This window comes from Taudactylus pleione, unplaced genomic scaffold (assembly GCF_031769625.1).
Source record: "Taudactylus pleione unplaced genomic scaffold, aTauple2 ptg000065l, whole genome shotgun sequence".
NCBI classification, from domain to species: Eukaryota; Metazoa; Chordata; class Amphibia; order Anura; family Myobatrachidae; genus Taudactylus; species Taudactylus pleione.
The window spans coordinates 134,392-155,885 of NW_028284467.1; the positions used below are offsets into that span (position 1 = coordinate 134,392).

Here is a 21,494-nt window from a genome sequence, read left to right on the forward strand (position 1 = left end):
TTAGAAACTGGCATAAACAATAATCCAGTGCCCCGCTCTCCACTGTATAAACATTTATGGCAATAGGAAGTACAAAATTAGCGTTGAGGACTGCAGCTCAGGAGTCACTATAACAGATGTCGGCTCAAAGTTCAAATATTTCTACTGCATCTGTTCATTTTTACATGTCTGTGACGTCGTTCTCAATGGCCAAATCAGGGTTTGTAGTGTTCTACAAGGAATTGTTCACTGAGCAAGAGTCTTGTATTCATCCCTTTTCGTGAAACCATAGTTTGTTTTGCCACCAGCATTACATTTGCGATCTCCAGAGCAGTGCTGCTCCGGATTATTAAGCTTCGCACGCCTTAATGCTGTTCCTATACATGGGGTATCTTTGTTTATCCCATGGTCTGGGAGCACTGGTCCTATCCAAATGAGTTCAGTATGCTCCAGACGTGTGCCAAAGGAAACAGTGACACAACCATTCATCCAGCTCTAGTCGTCCTAAGAGAGGCGCAGTCAGCATATTAACAGGCCCTTATAATAGCTGTATTGTGCTGGGGAATGGATGCCATAATCGGGGTTTTCGGTGTGCGCAGAAGATGTGCAAAGCACTTTTTTCTTCTGCATTCACACAAAGTAACTGGCCGAGTAACCCTTTAATTCTGCAATTATTCCACCATCTAAAGCTCTGTTTTATTCAGAATTCAGATACTACGCATTGTTCAGTCCGAATAGCCTTTATTGTTGCTGCTGTTTTTATGCGAGTGAGTCAGAGTATGTCAGAAAGTATGTTATTTTCTAGGCCCCGAGCGCCCGCAGCCATTGTATTGAGACTATTGCTTTTGGAAGATGGTCTTAAGCAGCTGGAACTGTGCAGTTATACTGTGTGCTGCTTTACAAACACAGCAGGGATCGCTGAATGCCAATACGTATCTTTCCTGACCGTCTCCCAGCCCCAACTTCTCATAACATAAATATTTTCCCTAGACCTCAGCTGGCTATTACCTAGGTACACGTAGTGCCCGACATGTTTTTGTTCAGGGACACGGATTTTAATGATTGATCATTAAATCTACTTTGTAGTTTCCCTCTCTGTGTTGCTTTATTGAACCTATACATTCCTGCCTAATAAATACAGGACATTGCTAATCCTGCATGTTCATAAACTATGCTGTATTCAACGGAGTTTGCATGTTTGGTCCTCATGTTTTCCCTGAACGTGTGAGTAGAATTCTAGCATTTACTTTTCCATAATATGAGGACACAGATGTGGGGGATATGGTTATTTTGTGTAGCAGACAGGCGCTGTAAAAATAACATCTTCCCTATAACCACCTCAGTCCTTTTTCCTGTGCCCTTCATAGGAAGTGGGCACAATTTTGCCCTTACTTGCATTATTTTATTTGTGTGGTTTTTTTCTTCATACCGTTGGAGGAACTAATTCAGCTGTCCACAGGAACATGGGGGTGTATTTTTTATTTTTTTGGTATTCAGTGTTTAAAGAGGTTCTCTCCAGTGGGCAGCATCAGCGGTCTTCCCCACCTGATCACCTCAGTGTCCTCCCTGGATCTCCTTTTGCAGGCCGTGACACGTTGGTAGGAGCTTTGTCTTGCCTGAACTGCTTCACCATGCCTTTTTATCTGCGTGTTCGCAAAAGCCTTATTTGTCATTAAACATGATGTAGAGGAGGGACCTACATTTTAGATTCCTGCTTAAAAGGGCCTAGACCAATATGGACCTGGACATGTGATCCAGACCAGCAATTAGCAGAGTCCTGTATTTGTGCCATATTTACTTGAGATGTTTTGTCGTCAGCAGTGAAAGCCGCATACTGACATGAATAGGACAGCATGTATAATCCTATAGGTTCAAACATATATTCATGAAACTACAAATTCGTATTTTTTACCAAAGAAGCAATGTTTGCCGAAAGATGGCCGTGGTCACATGTCACAAGGGGCGTGGTCACTGAAAAATGGGCATGTCAACATTACACACACCCCTTTCTTGTCACTCTGGGAACATTCCTTATCATTCCATATGCACCTTAATGCCCCGAGTACTAGTGCCCCTTTTGCCCCAACTGTAGTAGTGCCCCTTATGCAATGTCCCCAGTAGCAGTGCACCCTTATACAGTGCCCCCCTATGCAGTGCCCCTTTTACAGTCCCCCCCTATGCAGTGCTTCCAGTAGTGGTCCCCCTTATGCATGCCCCCAGTAATACCCCTTTTACAGTACCCCCAGTATGCAGTTCCCCCAGTAGTGGTCCCTCTTATGCAAGCCCCCAGTAGTGCCCTTTATACAGTACCCCCAGTAGTGATCCACCCCCTAGGCTGTGCCCCTTATACAGTGCCCCTAGTAGTGATCCCCCCTATGAGTTGCCCCTTATTCAGTGACGTCAGTAGTACGTAAAACACAGACACACAACACTGACTTGACTTACCTGAATCCCCGCACCAACCGCTGTCTGCTCCTCCATCATCCCGCTGGGTCCCGCTTTATACTATCATCCACTGCAGGAGCTGGAAGGCGGAGCTCATGAGTGAGCACCAGCCCGGCTCTTGCAGTGGGCGTAGCAGCCAATGAGAGTCTGTCTGACTCTCATTGGCTGCTGAAACACACACATCGCCGCCGAGTAGTACAAGTATACTACCCAGCGCCGTCGGTGGGGTGTGTGTAACAGTGTAGTGTGGACCGCACTCACTGCAGTCTGCACTACACTGGCTGACTGGGGCGGGCCTGTACCGTGGCTAATTTTTCCCATCTTCTGTGCTAAAATCCTGCACTTTGTTGTAATTAGAACAAAGCCAATAATTGAATCAACGGTTTACAAATGTTACAGTGGTAGAACATAAAGTAGTAGTAGTAGTAGTAGTAGTAGTAGTAGCAGCAGCACCATCATCATCATCATCATCATCATCATCAGGGAGGGGGCACCAGCTAGAGAGTCGGAGCCTCGAACAGGCTCCTGCAGGATTGGAATAGCCGGACACTATCTGCTTACCTCCTGGCCGCAGCCGCGCTGTTACAGGGTACTGCTGGGATGTTGCTTGCCATTCACCAATCACTGTGGTGGAAGGTCTCCCCACACTGACTGGTGGATGGCAGGAGCTATCCACCAATCACACTGCAGGAAAATCTTTATGCCTACCGAGGGACAGAAGAAAGGATCGCATGAATAATTTGGGTCGTCCCACACTAGATCTGAGGTGAGGTCTGTTTAATAAGGGGGCTGGGGGATGTGTATATATACTGTGTGTATGTATGTATGTATGTATATATATATATATATGTGTGTATATATATATGTGTGTATACATATGTATATATATACATATGTATGTATGTGTGTATATATATATATATATAATATATATATATTAGGGATGTGCAGGCTCGGATAGGTTCGAGTTTGCACGTTCAGTTCGGATTTTTCCCTCCAAAAAAACGGAACTCAGAAAGAGGCTAAACATCATCTTACATGGACGAACATCATCATTCTTGGACTTTTGTTCCGTTTTTTTGGAGGGAAAAATCGGAACTCAACGTGCAAACTCGAACCTATCCGAGCCTGCACATCCCATATATATATATATATATATATATATATATATATATATATATATATATATATATATATATATATATATATATATAAAAAACTAGATCCGGCCTTGCCTACCACTTGGGGCTCCATTTAATAAGGAGTTTTTACTGTTTAAACTCGTTAGTGATAATAAACAAGTGTACCTGATATTTATTATTGTATTGTATAGGGTTTGTTCATATAAGTGCTATTTGTTAGCGTTTCCCCATGAAATCAGATTGCAACCTTTATTTATGAGCGAACGGTAATGATAACTTACCGTTCATTTTCCTAAAATGAACTCTCCAGGTGCTGGTTGCTGTTAAACAGCGCTCACAAGTGGTGTGGTCCATTGGACCGTCCCCTCCCTCTGGTGTACAGCACCCGGCGACCCTCCTTCTCCGGTGCACAACAGCCGGCGCCCTCCCTCCAGCAGCAGCCGGTGGCCCTCCCTTCCATCCTCCCGTAGCAGTCCAGCACACGTCTGGCTTCATCCCTGCGAGGCAGATGCAGCGGCAACAACCTCACTCCCCAGCAAACACCATGTGCTGGGCTGGGAAAGTAGCTTGCAGGATTCGTGGAGTGCACCCATGCAATAAGCCGGCCGGGAAGCATCACACACACACACACAAAAAACATGTCCAGTCTCACTGCGCATGTGTCAACCAAGACACACACTGTCCCAAACAAGGAGGAAAATATTTGTCAGCTGAGCTGACATAGAGAAACAGCGCTGACAGGGAAAATAAAATTAGCGCTCGCCGCACACCAGGACAATAATAATAAATAAAGGCAATAAAATGAGGAATACAGCGAGTGAAAAAGATATTTAGCACTACCCTTAAAACTCGTTAGTAAATGGAGCCCTTTGTTGCTTATGCTCTGTTGCTTATCTGGGTGTTATGGTCGCTAATGTAGCAATGTCTATTATCCTTGTCCTCGTCCTCTATTGTATTGTACTGTAAGTCACTGGTCAACCTATTTGTTTATGTACTTTGTAAGGCGCTGCGGAACACTTGTGGCGCAATATAAATAATGATAAAATATATATATATTTTTTTTAAAAAGCACTTGTATGTAAGCCATCTGTGAACTTTCATCTCCCCCTTTTGTTTTCCAGATCCCTTTAAACCTTTTATTATATTTTCAAATCGCCATGAAATCCGCCGGATAGATTTAAACAAGGGTGATTACAGTGTCCTTGTACCAGGATTGAGGAACACCATTGCACTTGATTTTCACTTGAACCAAAGCACCCTCTACTGGACTGATGTAGTGGAGGACAAGATATATCGTGGGAAGCTGTCCGAAAGTGGTGGTAAGTGCAGTCTATACTTAGTGCTTTCCTTTCAATTCAGAAGTGTCATGGTTTGACATGTGCTCCTATGTACAAGGAATATTTGTGCAAATGCTAGTTTTAGATATAATTAAGTATTTTCTATAGCAGTTGAAAATTGTACAGCAAAATGTTGAAATAAATTCAACCTTATATAGCCTACATATTGCGCAGCGCTTCTCAGAAAGTATATAATCCTTCACATCAGTGCCTTTCCAATATATTTTCCACAAATCGTTTATTTCATCAGAAGCTAATTAACCTACTGGTATGTCTTTAGATGTGGGATGAAACCAGAGCACCCTTGGAAGTACAGGGAACACATGTATACTCCATATGGGTATGTCAGAGTCTAACCATTGACCCAACTTCTGTGAGGCAGTAGTGCTAACCACTGTGCCATTCTACAGTAATTTAAACACATTGTATCATGAAAATACTTCCTATAATAAAATACCCGTAAAAGGAACCCCATCTTATTTAAATCAAAGATTATGGTTTGTGATTGGTACTCCTGTTTGTCCTGACTGGAATGACTTCTGGCACGTCCGTATAATCCTTTCCACAAGTGATAGGGCAGATTTTGTGTAAGAAGTTTCTTGTAATAGTCAGCAAAGTAGCCTAGAAATGTGATTCTCTGTCTGACTCATAGTGCTGCTGGAAGGTCTAAAATGTGACCGATTACAAGTGCTAGGATGAGACCCAATCTTTCCGCTAGCTCAGAGATGGTGCAAAATGCAACAAGGGAGACCATAAAATGAGATCTCTCCAGCACCTTAACTCAATTTAGTAGTCACACACTAAATACTGATCGGAAAACCAGTGTTTCAATCTCTGAAAAGAAAGCCTTTCTGTGCCCTTTCTCCTCTCCTATCGGTCAGTGCAATCTTCTACTTCTCTGCAAATGCTGCCAAACCCATGCGCCTTTGGCATAAAGGTAATGTGAATCTGCTTAAAATTAAATCAAAGTACACAGTGCCATCTACATTTTTTGCGGTTGCCCTCATAGTATTGGAATTCTAGGCTACATAAGCAAGACATTTATATACAGTCTGCTACATAGCAGTCAGTTGCCAGCCAGTCTCTGTAGGGTAAAATGGGGTGTTACTTGTAGGAGGGCTGATAAAAGTTATTCAGCAGTGATCATGAAGCCTCTGAGTCTATTACCACAATTCAGCATCCCGCCTAGAGAGTTGTCTGGACTGGATTACACATCACGATCTTCTTAATGATACCCTTCGTTGCCGGAAAACATTAATCATGATACAAGAGTTAATTAGTATTCAAAACTCGCTGTTAATGCTAATTATAGGCTGATGGCAATTACAAGAAGGAGGGTAAGGGGAAAACAAAATGCTAATTCTCCCTTAGTCATATGGAAGTAGATTGGATGCTTAGAAGTTTACTGTAACAGTGTGCATTTATGTGTTGAACGATGTGCGGGTAGGATAGACAGATTGGGTCCATTACACTTGTCCTCATACACCTTGCCCAAATACGCCATGCATCGCGAGACGATTGGCATGAGTGAGCTGTCTGGTCCCGAGCAACTTGGCTTGCATCGAGTGTAAGTTTTACGTCTTTTTCTACCGGAAATGCATCTTAGTTGCAAATGGATGTTACAAACCGCATCATGTGACTGCACAGATTTAATTTGATATGTAACACTTATATATCTGTGTGCGACTGAGTCTGTATACGAAGCACAACGGAACTTGATGTGGAAAAAATCCGTACCTGCTGCATCAGCACTTCGTATACAGATTCAGACTCTGTCACACACAGATATACAAGGTGAAAAAAATGCTCCATGCAAGTTTATTCTCACGGGACCTGGCACTCCGAGAAGGGATGTTTGGCTGTAGCAATAGTGTATGAGGACACATCTGTATGTCATACAGTGGGCCTGCACCTTTAATAGTTTTATAGCTTTTAAAATTGAGGTCGGGGAAATCAAAACCTACAGTAGACCATGATCACTATTTCAGGATAGTATTAAAATATCAATATATACAATATTAACATGTAATTCTGCTACACAAGCTGTCTACGTGCTGCAGATCTCTCTGCTTATTGCATGAGTTAATTGCCAAGCCGAATGACATCTGGAAATTTGGATAGAAATATGTTTACTTTATGTAACATACTACATATATATCTTGACTCATTGCCATCCAGGGTTATAAAAAATACCTTTATTAAGTGGAACAGTTGGGAAAACAATATGAGCCACCTGCTTTACAAAAGCTTCTTGCTTATTAGAGCACCATAAGGAAATATACATCCACTTTGTTGAATAAATTCAGGACAACGGTGAGAAAGCATGAATACGAAAGCAAACTTTTTTTTTTTTAACCAATAATAACATATTTGCTAATGGAGTTCCATAAACTTAGGGCTGGAATGAAATTGAAATGTGAAAATTCATATCTAAATGAATAATTTATTTTTTACAATTTTTGTATTATGAGGATGTTAAAGGGGAAAATAGGAGAAGGGGGGAGATGGTTGGGAGAGATGGGGAAGGAAGGGGTTACGGTTCATAAGCAGTTTAGATGTTTTGCTGGCTTGATTGTACACTAATCCTAGAATAGTTGTATTCTTACATTTTGTTATATGGTAGGCTGGGATGGTATCATTCAATAAGCCAGATCGATCTTCTATTCCATCGATGAGATATACCAAGGTCATTTGTATTTAATTTCAAGTTGGTATATGGGTGTGCTGACTACATATGCACATAACAAGCTTATCTAAGTGTTTGTTAATCAGTCTTAATTGATTTATTCAACAATATCACATGGGAATTCCAATGGACTTAAATGTTTAGTAATTTGTTCCTTAAATTCAGGGTAATGTGTGGTCCAGAGAAGCTGCTAAGCCTTAGTAAAGTATAGGTATGTAGCCATGCTGAGATGAAGTCTATGATGTGCTTCTATAATAAACCCCTTTAAATAACCATTAAGTCTAGCATACATGTTGCCATGTGTAATATTTTCTAGAAGTTTGTATGCTTGAATTGATCAGTAGACCCGTACAGAGGGCCTGATTCAGAGCCGAACGCTATTTGCGGACGCTCGTTCTGAAAAAGGGGCTGGCTATTTAAATTGAGCGCTCGCTCTTTGCGGTCTGTTGACGCCTCTATGTCTGAACGAGCGAACGAAACATGCGCTCGCTATTTTGTAAAGACGCCCCTTGGCCGCTCGCATCATACGCCATCTCCGCTATTTATTAGTTAATCGAGTACATTGAAACTGCTCGCAATTCTTGTGGTAGCATTTTCCTACCGCAATCATGCGAACAGTTCAGGCTAAAAGACAACCAAGTGACGTGGTCGATGACGCTGCTTTAATTATGCACTCCCATTAAATGCCCGTTTTGACCGTTTGGCACGCCTGCGTTTGGATCTCCACTCCCCGTTTTCAAGTACCTTCCCTTGTTACCACCCACAAACGCCTCATCCTGTCACTCAAATTAGCAGGCATTCGCTATTTTGCGAGCACACAATTTCCAACTGCACTGACTGGTTGGCGCATGCGCATTACAACCCATACGCATGCGCAGATGTGCGAACATCGCTCAGAGCGAACGAGCGGCCGCTTACGAGAGGCTCTGAATCAGGCCCAGAAGACATAGTGTACCGGTGCACTGGTCACATCAATTTATGAAAACATGATTTTTATTTTTTATTTAGTGTATGTATATGTGTGTGTAAATATATGTATGTGTGTGTATGTGTGTGTGTGTGTATATATATATATATATATATATAATTTATTACCAGTTATTTATATAGCGCACACATATTCCGCAGCGCTGTACAGAGAATATTCATCCATTCACATCCGTCCCTGCCCCAGTGGAGCTTACAATTTATATGCCTTACCATATGCACACACACTAGGGGTAATTTTTGTTAAGAGCCAATTAGCCTACCAGTATGTTTTTGGAGTGTGGGAGGAAACCAGAGCACCCGGAGGAAACCCACGCAAGCACAGGGAGAATATACAAACTCCACACAGTTAGGGCCGTAGTGGGTATCGAACCTCAGTGCTGTATATATATGTGCAGTGCTCGAAGTGTGCCGGTATACCATGGTATGGAATGCCGGCACTTTGAGTGCTAAACTATTGTTTTTTAAACTGCAAAGGATAGCAGGAGCAGAGCTGAGGGCAGAGGAGTGGCTTGAGCACTGAGCTGGAAAGCTACGTGCCTCCGCCCTCCCACTTCCCTGACACTGCTCACAGGATGTCAGTGTCAGAGTATGGCCGTGCGGGAGATGGAGAGGCTGCGGCCATGACTTGTCACCGGCGTCAGCGCCTACTAGCGCACATGAAACAATGAGCTGCAAGGGAGGTCTGACACAGCTCTGAATAAGAGGGATCTGAGGAAGACAGAAAAGAGAGAGAGAATGAGGGAAGTTGGGTTGCTACCTATTTATTATAATTATTATTAATAATTATTTAAGTGATAGCATTTGGAAATGTAAAAATTATTATTATTTTTTTTTAATACTTTACAAGCTGAACTCCCCTCATACCTGCCGCCTCCTTGCCTGCCTCCAATCCTCACCTAGCTCCAGTCCTCTACTGCCAACTAGCAAGCCTCCTCGGCCGTCTCCCTGTGCCCATCCATTCCTCTCCCACCCACCTTCTCACTGCCTAATACCTGCCTCCAGAGCCATTACTAGAATTTTTGGTGCCCTGTGCCAGAAAGAGCATTGACACCCACCCCCCATCCTCCCTTCATTTTTAAAATAGGGACATTATTGCACCCAAAAAAGCACCATGGCCTCACAAGGAAGGGCCAGGGAAGAGATGGAGGAGGCCAGGAGATGCTGGGGATGTTATAAGAGGAAGCTACAAGTGATAATAAATAGGAAAACTGACAGGCCCAAACAGCGCCCCCTGCCCTGCGGTGCCCTGGCACTGATCACACTACCGTAGTTATGGCCCTGCTTGCCTCTAGTCCTCTCCTGTCTACCCGCTCCCTCCTTGCCCACCTCCACTCCTCACCCACCTCCAGTCCCCTCCTGCCTACCAGCACACCTACGCACCTCTCTCCCAACTACCCTCCCGCCTCCTCACTTGCCTTTAGTTCTCTGCCTACTCGCCTGCCTTTTCACCTGCCTCCAGTCCACTCCCTTCTACCCACTTGTCTTCTCACCTACATCTAGTCCTTTCCCACCTCCAGCCTCTCCCAGCTACTAGCATGTGCCTCATCTGTCTCTTCACCCACCTTCTGTCCTCACCCGCCTCCCCGTCTGTCTCCACCGTTTGCCCACCTCTTCGCCCGTGACCGTAATTCCTTTTGGACAAGTGCCCTCTGCAGCTGCTGCTGGCGCTGGACTGCATAAAATATACATCCCCTCCCTGCCACTATTATATTTATCCATGGCATGCCCTGATAGCAGGAGAGAAATTGGTAGGTTTGAAATCCTGTTTTGGCAGATGTCATAGAAGGCATTTTTAATATAGAGGCTGACAAATTAACCTTATAAAAGTTAGGGGTAACTGGACTGATTTCCAGAGATTAACTTATTTATTAATCTTATTTTCATTTATAGACTTTTTACTTTTGTTCTTAATATTAGCCCTATCTGATGCTTTTCTATTTTTATATTTGAAAGCTGTGAGGTGAGTTGACCATGCCCCCGGGCAGAAACTAGGGTTGTGAGTGACATAGCAGTGTCCAGTGGAGAGGCTTGGTGTAAATAAAGCCACAGGGAGGACAGGGGCAGGTCGAGGGTGGCAAAGGGTGCATTTATTATCCAGCAAAAGATGGGTCTATGTAGACAATTCATTATTTTGTTTTTAGTTTCAAATTAGGCTCACATGCTGTCCACACCCACTTTACCAAAATTCAGTGTGTGAGGGGGTGGCATAGTATAGGCATGCTCTGGGTGCCAAGGCTCCACGCTACACTTCTGCAGAGCAGCAGTAGCTACAGTTGCGGCTTTTTCTTACTATTTGTGACTGAGGGTCGCTGACTGGCGGGTCTGGGCTGATTACTTTTAAATTAGAGTTTGCTATTCGCTGCCTTTGCTGTATTTGAATGAACTAAACATGCGCAGTGGCAAGCACATTCTATGGAGGATGCTCCTAGCGTTACATACAGTTACTGTAGTCACAGTGTCAGATCTACAACAGAGCAACTATATAGAGACTAGCCGGGCGCAGTGCCCAGAGCACCCAGTGTGGTATATCTCAGCCTGATACCAGTGCACGCAGCGTGGTATACGCCAGCCTCATTCCAGTGCAGCCAGCGATCTGTTGCCCTTTGCCTAGCAGCAGAGCAGCACCCAGCACCGGGACATCTCTTCCCTGGGTCACTGCTACTGAGCTGAGTGACCGCTGCAGTGCACATACAGGTGAGTCGTGGCTGTTATGATGGTGTTGGGTGTTCCTTGCTGGACAGAATAGAATAATGACATGAGGGCACCCACCATACCCTCAGCACTGCTACCCGGTTACAAAGTTACTGCACTGTGTGCATGTGCTGATGGGAAAGTGCCCACACTAGTAGTGCCCCTTGTACAATGCAGTATGTGTTGTTGTATAAGGGGCACTACTAATGTGGGTATTGTATGAGAGGTACTACTGCTGTGGGCATTGCATAGGGGCACTACTACTGTGAGCATTGCATAGGGGGCATTACTACTGCGGGCATTGTATAGGGGCACTACTACTGTGGGTATTGCATAAGGAGCTCTACTACTGTGGGCATTGTATAGGGGCACTACTACTGTGGGTATTGCATAAGGAGCTCTACTACTGTGGGCATTGTATAGGGGCACTACTGTGGGTATTGCATAAGGAGCTCTACTACTGTGTGCATTGTATAGGGGGCACTACTACTGTGGGCATTGTATAAGTAGCTCTACTACTGTGGGCATTGCATAAGTAGCTTTACTACTGTGGGCATTGCGTAAGGAGCACTATTATTGTGTAGCATAATGTGTATAAGGGATACTACTATGCAGAACACTACATTGATGAAAAAGAAGAACTTAAGGATACGCCCCTTGTGAGTGGCCACACACCCTTTTCCGATATGCGCATAAGTACAATCTTAGATTTTTCCATACCCCCACTTCAAAATTCCCACTTCGACCACTGTATATGTGTGTGTGTATATATGTGTGTGTGTGTGTGTGTGTGTGTGTGTGTGTATATATATATATATATATATATATATATATATATAAATATATGTATGCGTATGTATGTACGTGTGTGTGTGTGTACAGATTTGTATTAGTGGAGATTTGCAACATTGTAACATATGTTTCAACTCATTATGCAACAGTTGCTAGGTTATATGGGAACTATGATGTTTAGCATCTAGAGATAGCAACAGAGCTTACATTACACTTTTCTCCCACTTTGTATTCAGATTGCTTCTCAATTGTGCGTTTTCATATACTCCCTGCCACACATCATATTTTCTCACCCCACTTCTCACCCCGCCTGCGACCCTTTGCTATATTTATATATATATTTATATTAATATAATGAGGTTGCCCTCACTATTATGGTAGGGGTTGGGTATGGCATACGGACACTTGTTGGACGGTATGGTAACCCTCCCCCTCTCCCTACCCTAACCCTCCCTCCCTGGTGCCTGACCCTATCCCTTCCCCCAGTGCCTAAACCTATCTCTCATCCCTTAGTGCCTAACACTAACCTCCCACCTAGTGCCTAACCCCTAAACCTATTCCCCCCAACCCCGCTATTTACCTTTTGGTATCCTGGTGTCAGGATTCCGGTGCCTGTAATGTAAGTGTTGGCATCCCGAATGCCGGGATGCCGACCGTATCTCTTATGGTAGGGTTAACAGTGCTAGGGTTTCCTTAATTTATTATTGTGTGTTCTATTAAAAAGCTAAAATATATTGCACTTTATTTCCTGCTTGACATAGATAACAGAACAATGTAAATACTGACCCTTCATATTTGAGGCTGGGCACACAATGATTCTCTCAACCAGTTTGGGTATTTTTAGTCCAGAGTAATGCAAACAATCAGGCTATCTGATCAAAATGACCTCTAGGAAATGATGGTGCACTGGCTATTAAGTCATTCAGCCTACTCAAATAATGAGGGGGTGTCCAGTCTGTATCCAAATTGGCAGTTTTGTAGGTGTGTGTGTCCTTTACAATTCTTACAGAAAACCTACAGTGTATAGCAAAAAGCCTTTCCCCTTGAGCACAATCTTATGTTGAACACCAAACCAGGAAACTATCCCTCTTTTGGGCTGCCTTCTCAAAGATACATAGCCCTTATTTGACCACCACCTTACCTCCATCACCATGTAATGTTAGTAACTCTTTTACTGGTTGTGCAGTTCCTGCCATTCTCTGTGAGCTTATGGAAAGGGACATAGTTCATAGATTCCAGAATCCAATCAAACTATCAAGTTTAAATCTATTTTGAGCTAAACAATATCTTTATAACATGGTATGATCAAGTGCGATTTTCGCAGCGAGTCGAGACTCACAACATATTGCTAGTGATTTTAGCCTTCAAACCACCTGAAGTGATACTCCACAGCTTGGAGAGTTAAAATGTAAATTTCTGGCTATTTATGACCGGTTTCAAAATCCAAAATTGCGAGAGATTGGATTAAAATAAATGCTCTCATTGCATACCACTCAGCTATCTGTGTGCCCACACCAAAATAAAGAGGAACATTAAACATATGATGGGGGCAATAATATTTTTATGGTAATTGGGGCCATAGAAAAGAATGATGGTGAAATTATTTGTATGTCATACCTGTGGCACCTCTATAAGTGCCTCCATCAATTATTAAATTATTATGGACCTATTTTACAATTTCTAAATAACATTTGCCCCTTAAAAAAATATATATGTGTATAGAATAATAATTACAATTTTCTTTGATTATTTATTATTAATTTAATAATGAATACACGTTTCATGTGCCTCTTTTTTATGCTGTGGCCGGATAGATAGCTCAAGCTGCGTGCAGTTAGAGTAATCACACCAGCAAGAAGCATTCTGTGAACTCACAGCTGATTACATTCGGCAATTTGCATTCAGAATACTGCATGGGAATGGCAAGTTGTGATTTAAAATACATTTTCTGGCCATTTTCCATCAATTTTGCCTATAATACATACAGTGGTTTGTATAAAAAAATGCCTGTTTTCTGAGGTTTTATTTTTAAACAAACTTTTTTTTTTTCGCATTGAGAAACATTTTGTTACAAATGCCAAAGTGACGATTAGTGTTTACATCCTACACGCTAGTAGCCCTAATTGCCAAGCTAGAAGTGTGTGTGTGGGTGTGGGGTGTGGTGTGGGGTGTGTGAATAGTGGATAATTATAGGTGGAGCAAAGGCCCCCATACATCAGCAATCAGAAAACCACAATTGAACAATCGGAAGATTTGTTGCCCGATCTTAGTATTTCCCAATCTAGCAATCTGCGCGCATACATTACCGATCTTATTCAGCTTTTTGCAGATCATTTTCAGCAAACACAGATCTGCCAATCTTGAAAGGCCCATCATTTTACTAGTAACAGTCTGCAAATCTGCTGATCATCTCCATACACTAGAAATCTACAGCCCCAATCGATCTGTGAAATCCAACATGTTGGACAATCTGATTTAACAATTCCAATCACTTTTTGGTTGCAGTCTGTGATCTGTGAAGCCCATACATTGCAGATTGTATAAAAAGAAAATTGGATAATTGCCACAATCGATTGCTGATGTATGGGGGCCTCAAGCTAATCTGGACTCAAGTGAATAGTCAGCTCATTCAAAGATTTACAATGGATATAAAAAAGGATTGCAATGCAAAAAATGTATTAATGTCATAAAAATGTGACATGATGACCGTGAAATACTGAGCAAACCAATGATTGTACTTAAGATAAAAGACCTTATAATATAGCCAAAAGCGTCCATACGGCCAACCCCTCAGTAGTCTAAAACAGTGGTTCTCAAACTCAGTCCTCAGGACCCCACACAGGTCACATTTTCCAGGTCACCCAGAAGGTGCACAGGTGTGTATTCATTACTCACTGACACATTTTAAAAGATCTACAGGTGGAGCTAATTATTTCACTGATTCTGTGAGTACACCTGCAAAACATGCACTGTTTGGGGTCCTGAGGACCGAGTTTGAGAACCTGTGGTCTAAAAGATTGAGTGCTCGTAAGGGGCTAGAGTGTAGCTCAGTTTTTGTTTTTTTTAATCCTCACACTGTTGAGAGAGCATGTAATGCAGAAATCCATCTGTATTGGTATTTGTAGAAGAGGTAAATTTCAGCCTTAGTCTCTGGGTTTCAACCATTCAAAGTCCGTTAGCCTGAAGCACACTGATAAGAGATTGGTTCATGGCTACAAAATTTTGTACTGGTCTGACAGCCTGTCCCAAATGCAGGTCTGTGACAGGCTATACCACCACCTAAAGAATGGTTTGGTGCAATGGACCAATAGTAACCACATTATGAATTTCCCATCATTTTTCTTTTCTTTTTTCAAACCAATACTGCAGTGTCACAAATGTGGCTGATATCCATGTGTTTTTTTTATATGTGTACATATCTGTACACTACGGCCCTAACTGTGTGGAGTTTGTATATTCTCCCTGTGCTTGCTTGGGTTTCCTCCCACACTCCAAAAATATACTGGTAGGTTAATTGGGTCCCAACAAAAAATAATCCTAGTGTGTGTGAGCATGTGATAGGGAATATAGATTGTAAGCGCCACTGGGGCAGGGACTGATGTGAATAGACAAATATTCTCTGTATAGCGCTGCGGAATATGTGTGCGCTATATAAATAACTGATGATGATAAATATCTGACATATTAAATGTGCATAATTCTTACAGTACATATAAGGAAATTTGCATGTAAGGTTTTGCACCCTTTCAAATGACCTGTTTACTGTTTCATCTTGGACGCATCTGAGTCCCAGGCTCATATCTCCATGGTGTTTTCAGAGCTTGTGGTCCCTGGTAATGAAAATGCCATGTTGTGTGGTTTCATTTAGCGTTTAGTTTAACTACACAATTATGAGGCAATCCACAATACCTTTCAGGGTCTGTCATTCTGTACAAAAGACCTCTGTGTGAAAAGTGACAGTGCTTCAGTCATATGTCTGGTTGCTGATATTTGCACAGTGGCTCTGATTCAGTATTGTATGCTATTGCAAAGCCACTGGGACTTTGGGCCTGATTCAGACCCACTCGCGAGCGGCTGTCCACTCGCAAGTGGGTCGATGGTCTGCACTGAGCATGCGCACGGCGGAGGGAGCTCCGTCGTGCGCATGCGCCAGACGCGACGAGCGAAGGACTTTCCTTCGCTCGTTGTGTCTGATCAAAAGGGGCGTGCTGTCGATGTTGATTGACAGCACGCCCCCTTTCGTGGGCGTGCCGGGGGCGTGCCTCCCTGACAGGGGCGTTCCCAAGGGAACGCCTACCGTCAGAAGCCGGCCCACTGACATCACTAGTGATGTCAGTGGGAGTGATTTTGGCTCTGATAGAGCCAAAATCACTCCGGGCCTTGCGGTTGAAAACCTCAACCGCAGGCTCCAGCTCGCAGTGGCGATGGTCAAGACCATCGCGGCCATCAAACTGCACGCTCGTATAGGCTGTGGGTGGTGACCCACAGCTATACGAGCGTCCAGGAGGACGCTCCATAATTATGGAGGGCGGCCCTCATTCAGAGCGTGCGCTCTGCTCAGAGTGTACGGCTCTGAATGAGGGCCTTTGTACGCAATAATATGCTAATGCAGAAGGAGGCGACTTGTGGTGATAGGCGCCTCCTGCGATCCGCTGCTGCTTCTGAAGATGCAGCATCAGATCACTCTGAGTAAACATCGGTTATATCAGTAACCTTCATGTTACTAAGGGTGGCCGGTGTTTTCACACAGCTTTGGCTTCAGCACACCCAGAAATATGGGCTGGCATGCCCCCGTTTTCTGGGACATTGCCTAACTTCGCCCCATGCGCGCATATCTTCAAACATCTTAGTTGAAAAGATGAATGAATGAAAAATGCCTCTTTTCCTTTAAAGAAAATATCATATTGCCATGGTCAATTATAAATATATACTATATACTTTTATTTGTGTATCAATCAACTTGTGTATTTGGTACAGTTGTTGTTTATGAGTGCCATTGCCACATGTTCTCTCTCCTGTTTTTATAGCTCTTACCAGCTTTGAAGTAATAATCCAGTATGGTTTGGCAACACCCGAGGGTCTGGCTGTGGATTGGATTGCTGGAAATATATATTGGGTAGAGAGCAACCTGGACCAGATTGAGGTGGCCAAATTAAATGGTACAATGAGGACAACTCTTGTGGCTGGAGACATTGAACATCCTCGTGCTATTGCCCTGGATCCTCGAAATGGGTTGGTTTTTACACTGTCTTTTAACTATTTTTTTTACAGCGTTTGGAACAAAATGGCCAAAATATGTTAAATTCCCCTTTGTCTTCCCTCTTAGCAGTCCAGAGTTATTGTAAAAGAGAGACACTTGGCAATCATGTATGTGTGCATCTTATAATCCCTGAGCAAAAGCATTAATTTACTTTGCTTCTTTTCGGGTTTTCAGAATTACCAGGGTAACTGTTTTCCTAATAAAAAAGCTCTTTCGCATGTTTGTATGTACCAGTGACGTACAGTGAGGTCAATGGCTGGGAAGGCACTCATGGAGATGGGTCTGAGTGCTGGAAGCCTGTCTCAGCCCCTACTTACTGAAACTCTCCCCTCACGATACTAAGCTTCAGTGTCCATTGATTCTCCTACCTGCATCACCGCATCTTCTCTTGCTGCTGCTGCTGACTGAGCTCTGATCTCTAAACACTGCAGTGCACTTCCTGGTCACATGACACATTCAAGGTGTCCAGAGGCATGCCTCTATTAGCTCTTTGTGTGCAGCTTACTGTCTTTGGTGTGGCCCCGCCCCCAGCTCTGCAAGCAGTATCTGACAATACAGTTGTTGCTCCCTTATCTCTCTTCTCCCTGCAGTCCCAGGGAGCTAGACAAAGCTGGTGAGAGTTAACTATAAAAATTATGACAATAAACAAAGAAGATGTTTATAAGTTATAAATATCATCTTTGTATTCTTCTAATCATTTTTATATGAAATGTCAGGAGTATGAGAGAGGAGGCTCTGGCTCCCCTGACTGCACGTCCCTGGTATGTACCAAGCCACAGAGCTATGAAGTGACTTTTAATATGCTTGGTATTTTACAGTAATGGCGGGGTACATTATTCGTTAGATTACAGAAGTTTTACCAAACAAAGTTGCATTGTATCAGTAGACCCTCATATATAATATGAGGATCTCTGTGTGTTTTACATTCATTAACATTTAAAAACATTCCATCAAGTAACACTTTTACTTTTTCTCACTTGGGCGTTGACACTAACAAGTGAAATTGATACCAGTGAGTCCAATACATTTAAAGTAGCAATGATGGATCAGAATTAAAATACAATTTCTCCAACACATTTACTTATGAATCTGACTTGAATAGAAAAGTGCAGCTTTAAGTTGGCAGCGAATGACCAAAAAAAAGAGATTTAAAAAAAAAACTGTTTTTCTTAACTCAATATATTGGAAAAGAGCATCTCAGTAGAAAATTGTGGTTCAGCTATTAGAATTCCCGCATATTACTGGCTCATCTGACATTTTTCCATTGGCCATGGCCAAAGATAAGCTCGTGGGAATGTAATTGATAGTGTTGTTTGATCAGACCAGCGGGAGGTTCTTGCAAATGTTAAGAAACAGATGTAAATGGAATGCCAGAATTTTAGCCCTTTCTTTACTTAAAACACATTAGTGTAGCCATCGGCTTTCATAGCGAAAGTAGTAATTGCAGTACATGAGCACAAAAATTGTTAAAATGACTTGGCAGATGTATATTCAAATGTTTATTAAGTTATTTACTTTAATTGATGTAGGTTAATAATTCTACTGCAGAATTATTTATACTGAAATATATTTGATATGCTAAAAGTTAACACTTCTTTAATATCACTGTAATCTTATTTGTGGGCTTATTCAATAACACATAGCATATGGGGTCTATTTATTAAGCAGTGTTAGGAGACAGAGTAAAAAGTGATAAGGTGCCAGCCAATCCGGCCCTAACTGTCATTTTTCAAACACAGCCTCTGAGATGACAGTTGGGAGCTGCTTGGCTGGCACCTTATCACTTTTCACTCTGTCTCCTAACACTGCTTCGTAAATAGACCCCCTCATAGTGTACATGCTACTATACCAATAGCAACTAGGTAAACAAGCTTCCGGTAATCAACGTACTGTAAGACGGCCATACACTGTACGGTAGTACAGCCGACGGCCAAGAGGGCAGGAGTGACTTCCTCCATATACTACACGATTTACGGAGGCAATATCCATTTAAAGCATGGAATTGTCTGAGTGATGGTTGTGCAGATTGGACATTTTTGAAAAGCAAGTGGTCCAGACTGCTTTAAAGGCTGTGAACAATTATTGATCAGTACCATACACTGAATGATAAATGTTTAAACCAGTCATTTGGTCATCTAGTTTGCGTGATTATCGTGCAGTGTGTGGCTCGCTAAAGACTACACTGATCAAAACCAAAACCGGTGGTATAAATGTATTTACCTATGAAGTTATTTTTATAGTGCATATATTATGCAGCCCTATACAGAGAATATTTAGTCATTATAATCAATCCCTGCCCTATTGGAGCATATAATCTATATTCACTACAGCACAGGCACACATACACATTAGGGTTATTTTATCAGAATCCATTTAACCTAGCAGTGTTTTTGGAGTGTGAGAGGAAAAAGGAGAACCTGGGGGAAACCCACGTAAACAAGGGTAGAACATACAAACTCTAAATGATATGACGCTAGATATAGACCCATGCCCCCAGGGCTGTTAGGCCGCAAGGCTAATGGTACACACCTGGACGACGTATCCACCATCCCAGGGATCTGCGGACCGAGTGGTCGATTAGTAAGACGATACACACTTAACCATCTGCTGCTCGATGTGTCTGCACTGACATCACAACCGGGCAGACCTATAAACTTGCCAGCCCATGTCTGTCACTGGTGGTCCCTGCAGCAAGTGTACAGGTGGTTGGTGGCTTGCCTGTACACACAGCCAGATGTGCCACTATGTGGACCATTTATCAACGAGTTTTATATCATCCGCAACGGGTTTTAAAACGCGTTGCGTATGATAAATGGTGCTCCAGCCAATCAGCTCCCAGCTGTCATTTTTCAAAAAGATGACAGTTGGGAGCTGATTGGCTGGAGCACCATTAGCATATGCAACGAGTTTTAAAACTCGTTGCATATGATATAAAACTTGTTGATAAATGGGCCCCTATATCTGCAAGATATATTGGCATCGGCTGTGCTGCAAGGCAGATGTGATATGTCTGTGAATTACGTCATTCAGACATATGGGGCCAGATGTAATAGGGTGAGAGTTTAGAAAATGTGAGTGTTTAGCAGTGAACTCTCACACTTTTTAAACTCTGTCAATGTAACAGAGTACGAGAACATGCAAACTGACATGTTTTTAGACTCAAAAAACTCTCATGATTTAAGCTCTCATCCAGATTGGTCAAGAAAACTCGACCAATGTGAGAAACTCACCCTATTACATTTGGCCCATGGTCTGTACACACCGGCTGATGCACTATGCGATATGTCATTCGACGACTGATTGAACAACACATCGCATAGTGTTTACCCAGCCTTAGTCACATGATGCACCACATTTGTGTTCTTTGTAACATGTAAACCATGATGTTTAAAACTGTATTAAGATCTCTGATTTTATTTATTCATTATGATATTGCTGCTTTATAGAATCCTCTTCTGGACCGACTGGGACTCGAGCATGCCACGCATAGAAGCCGTATCTATGGGCGGAGAGGGGCGCAGGATCATTCATAAAGAGACTGGATCAGGAGGCTGGCCAAATGGTCTCACTGTTGACTATCTGGAGGAGCGTATTCTGTGGATAGATGCCAGGTATAACATAACCACTTGTCAGACTTTCACTTGCACACATAAATGCCGTTTGAAAACCGCAGAACAGAAATGATCTGTACAATTTGCTACAATGTACTTACAACATATGTACGAGTGGCTGTACAGCGCTTTACTATACACTTCTGGAATCTGTCCTTTATATTGTCACACGAATGGAGGCTGGTGTCTGGTTTAATGTAGCAATTTTTGCAGATAAGAGATCATGACTGTGATGTATCCTCCTTCATTCTCCAACATTTTGCCTCCTAATGTCTGTTATGTAAGTTTTATACAAAATGATACTCGTTCTAGTAGTGTATTGATTGTAATCAAGTACATGGGGATCCTGAGCTGCATAACTGTCGGTCATGTACACTGCTATCGCTGTGTCTGAGATGGCCCGGATCAGCTGAAGGGTCAGCATCTAGATGATTAGCTCCATACAGATATGTCCTCATACACATAGACATGCCGTATGGTGTATAGATGCTGATGTGACTGAGACGCTCTGAGAGATGTAGCATACTATTTTTTCTTCAAATTTCACATCTTATTTGCATC

General features: G+C 42.6%; 1 protein-coding gene across 2 annotated transcripts in view; it reads left to right on the plus strand.

The window, feature by feature from the left end:
- Window positions 1-21,494, plus strand: part of LRP1 (LDL receptor related protein 1) — a 252,774-nt gene that overhangs the window by 114,101 nt on the left and 117,179 nt on the right. For both annotated transcript variants that reach the window (XM_088465881.1, XM_088465882.1), the window contains exons 22-24: window positions 4,688-4,885; window positions 17,090-17,294; window positions 20,769-20,933. In XM_088465881.1, coding sequence (XP_088322007.1) covers window positions 4,688-4,885; window positions 17,090-17,294; window positions 20,769-20,933 — 568 coding nt within the window. The remainder of the gene's footprint in view (window positions 1-4,687; window positions 4,886-17,089; window positions 17,295-20,768; window positions 20,934-21,494) is intronic.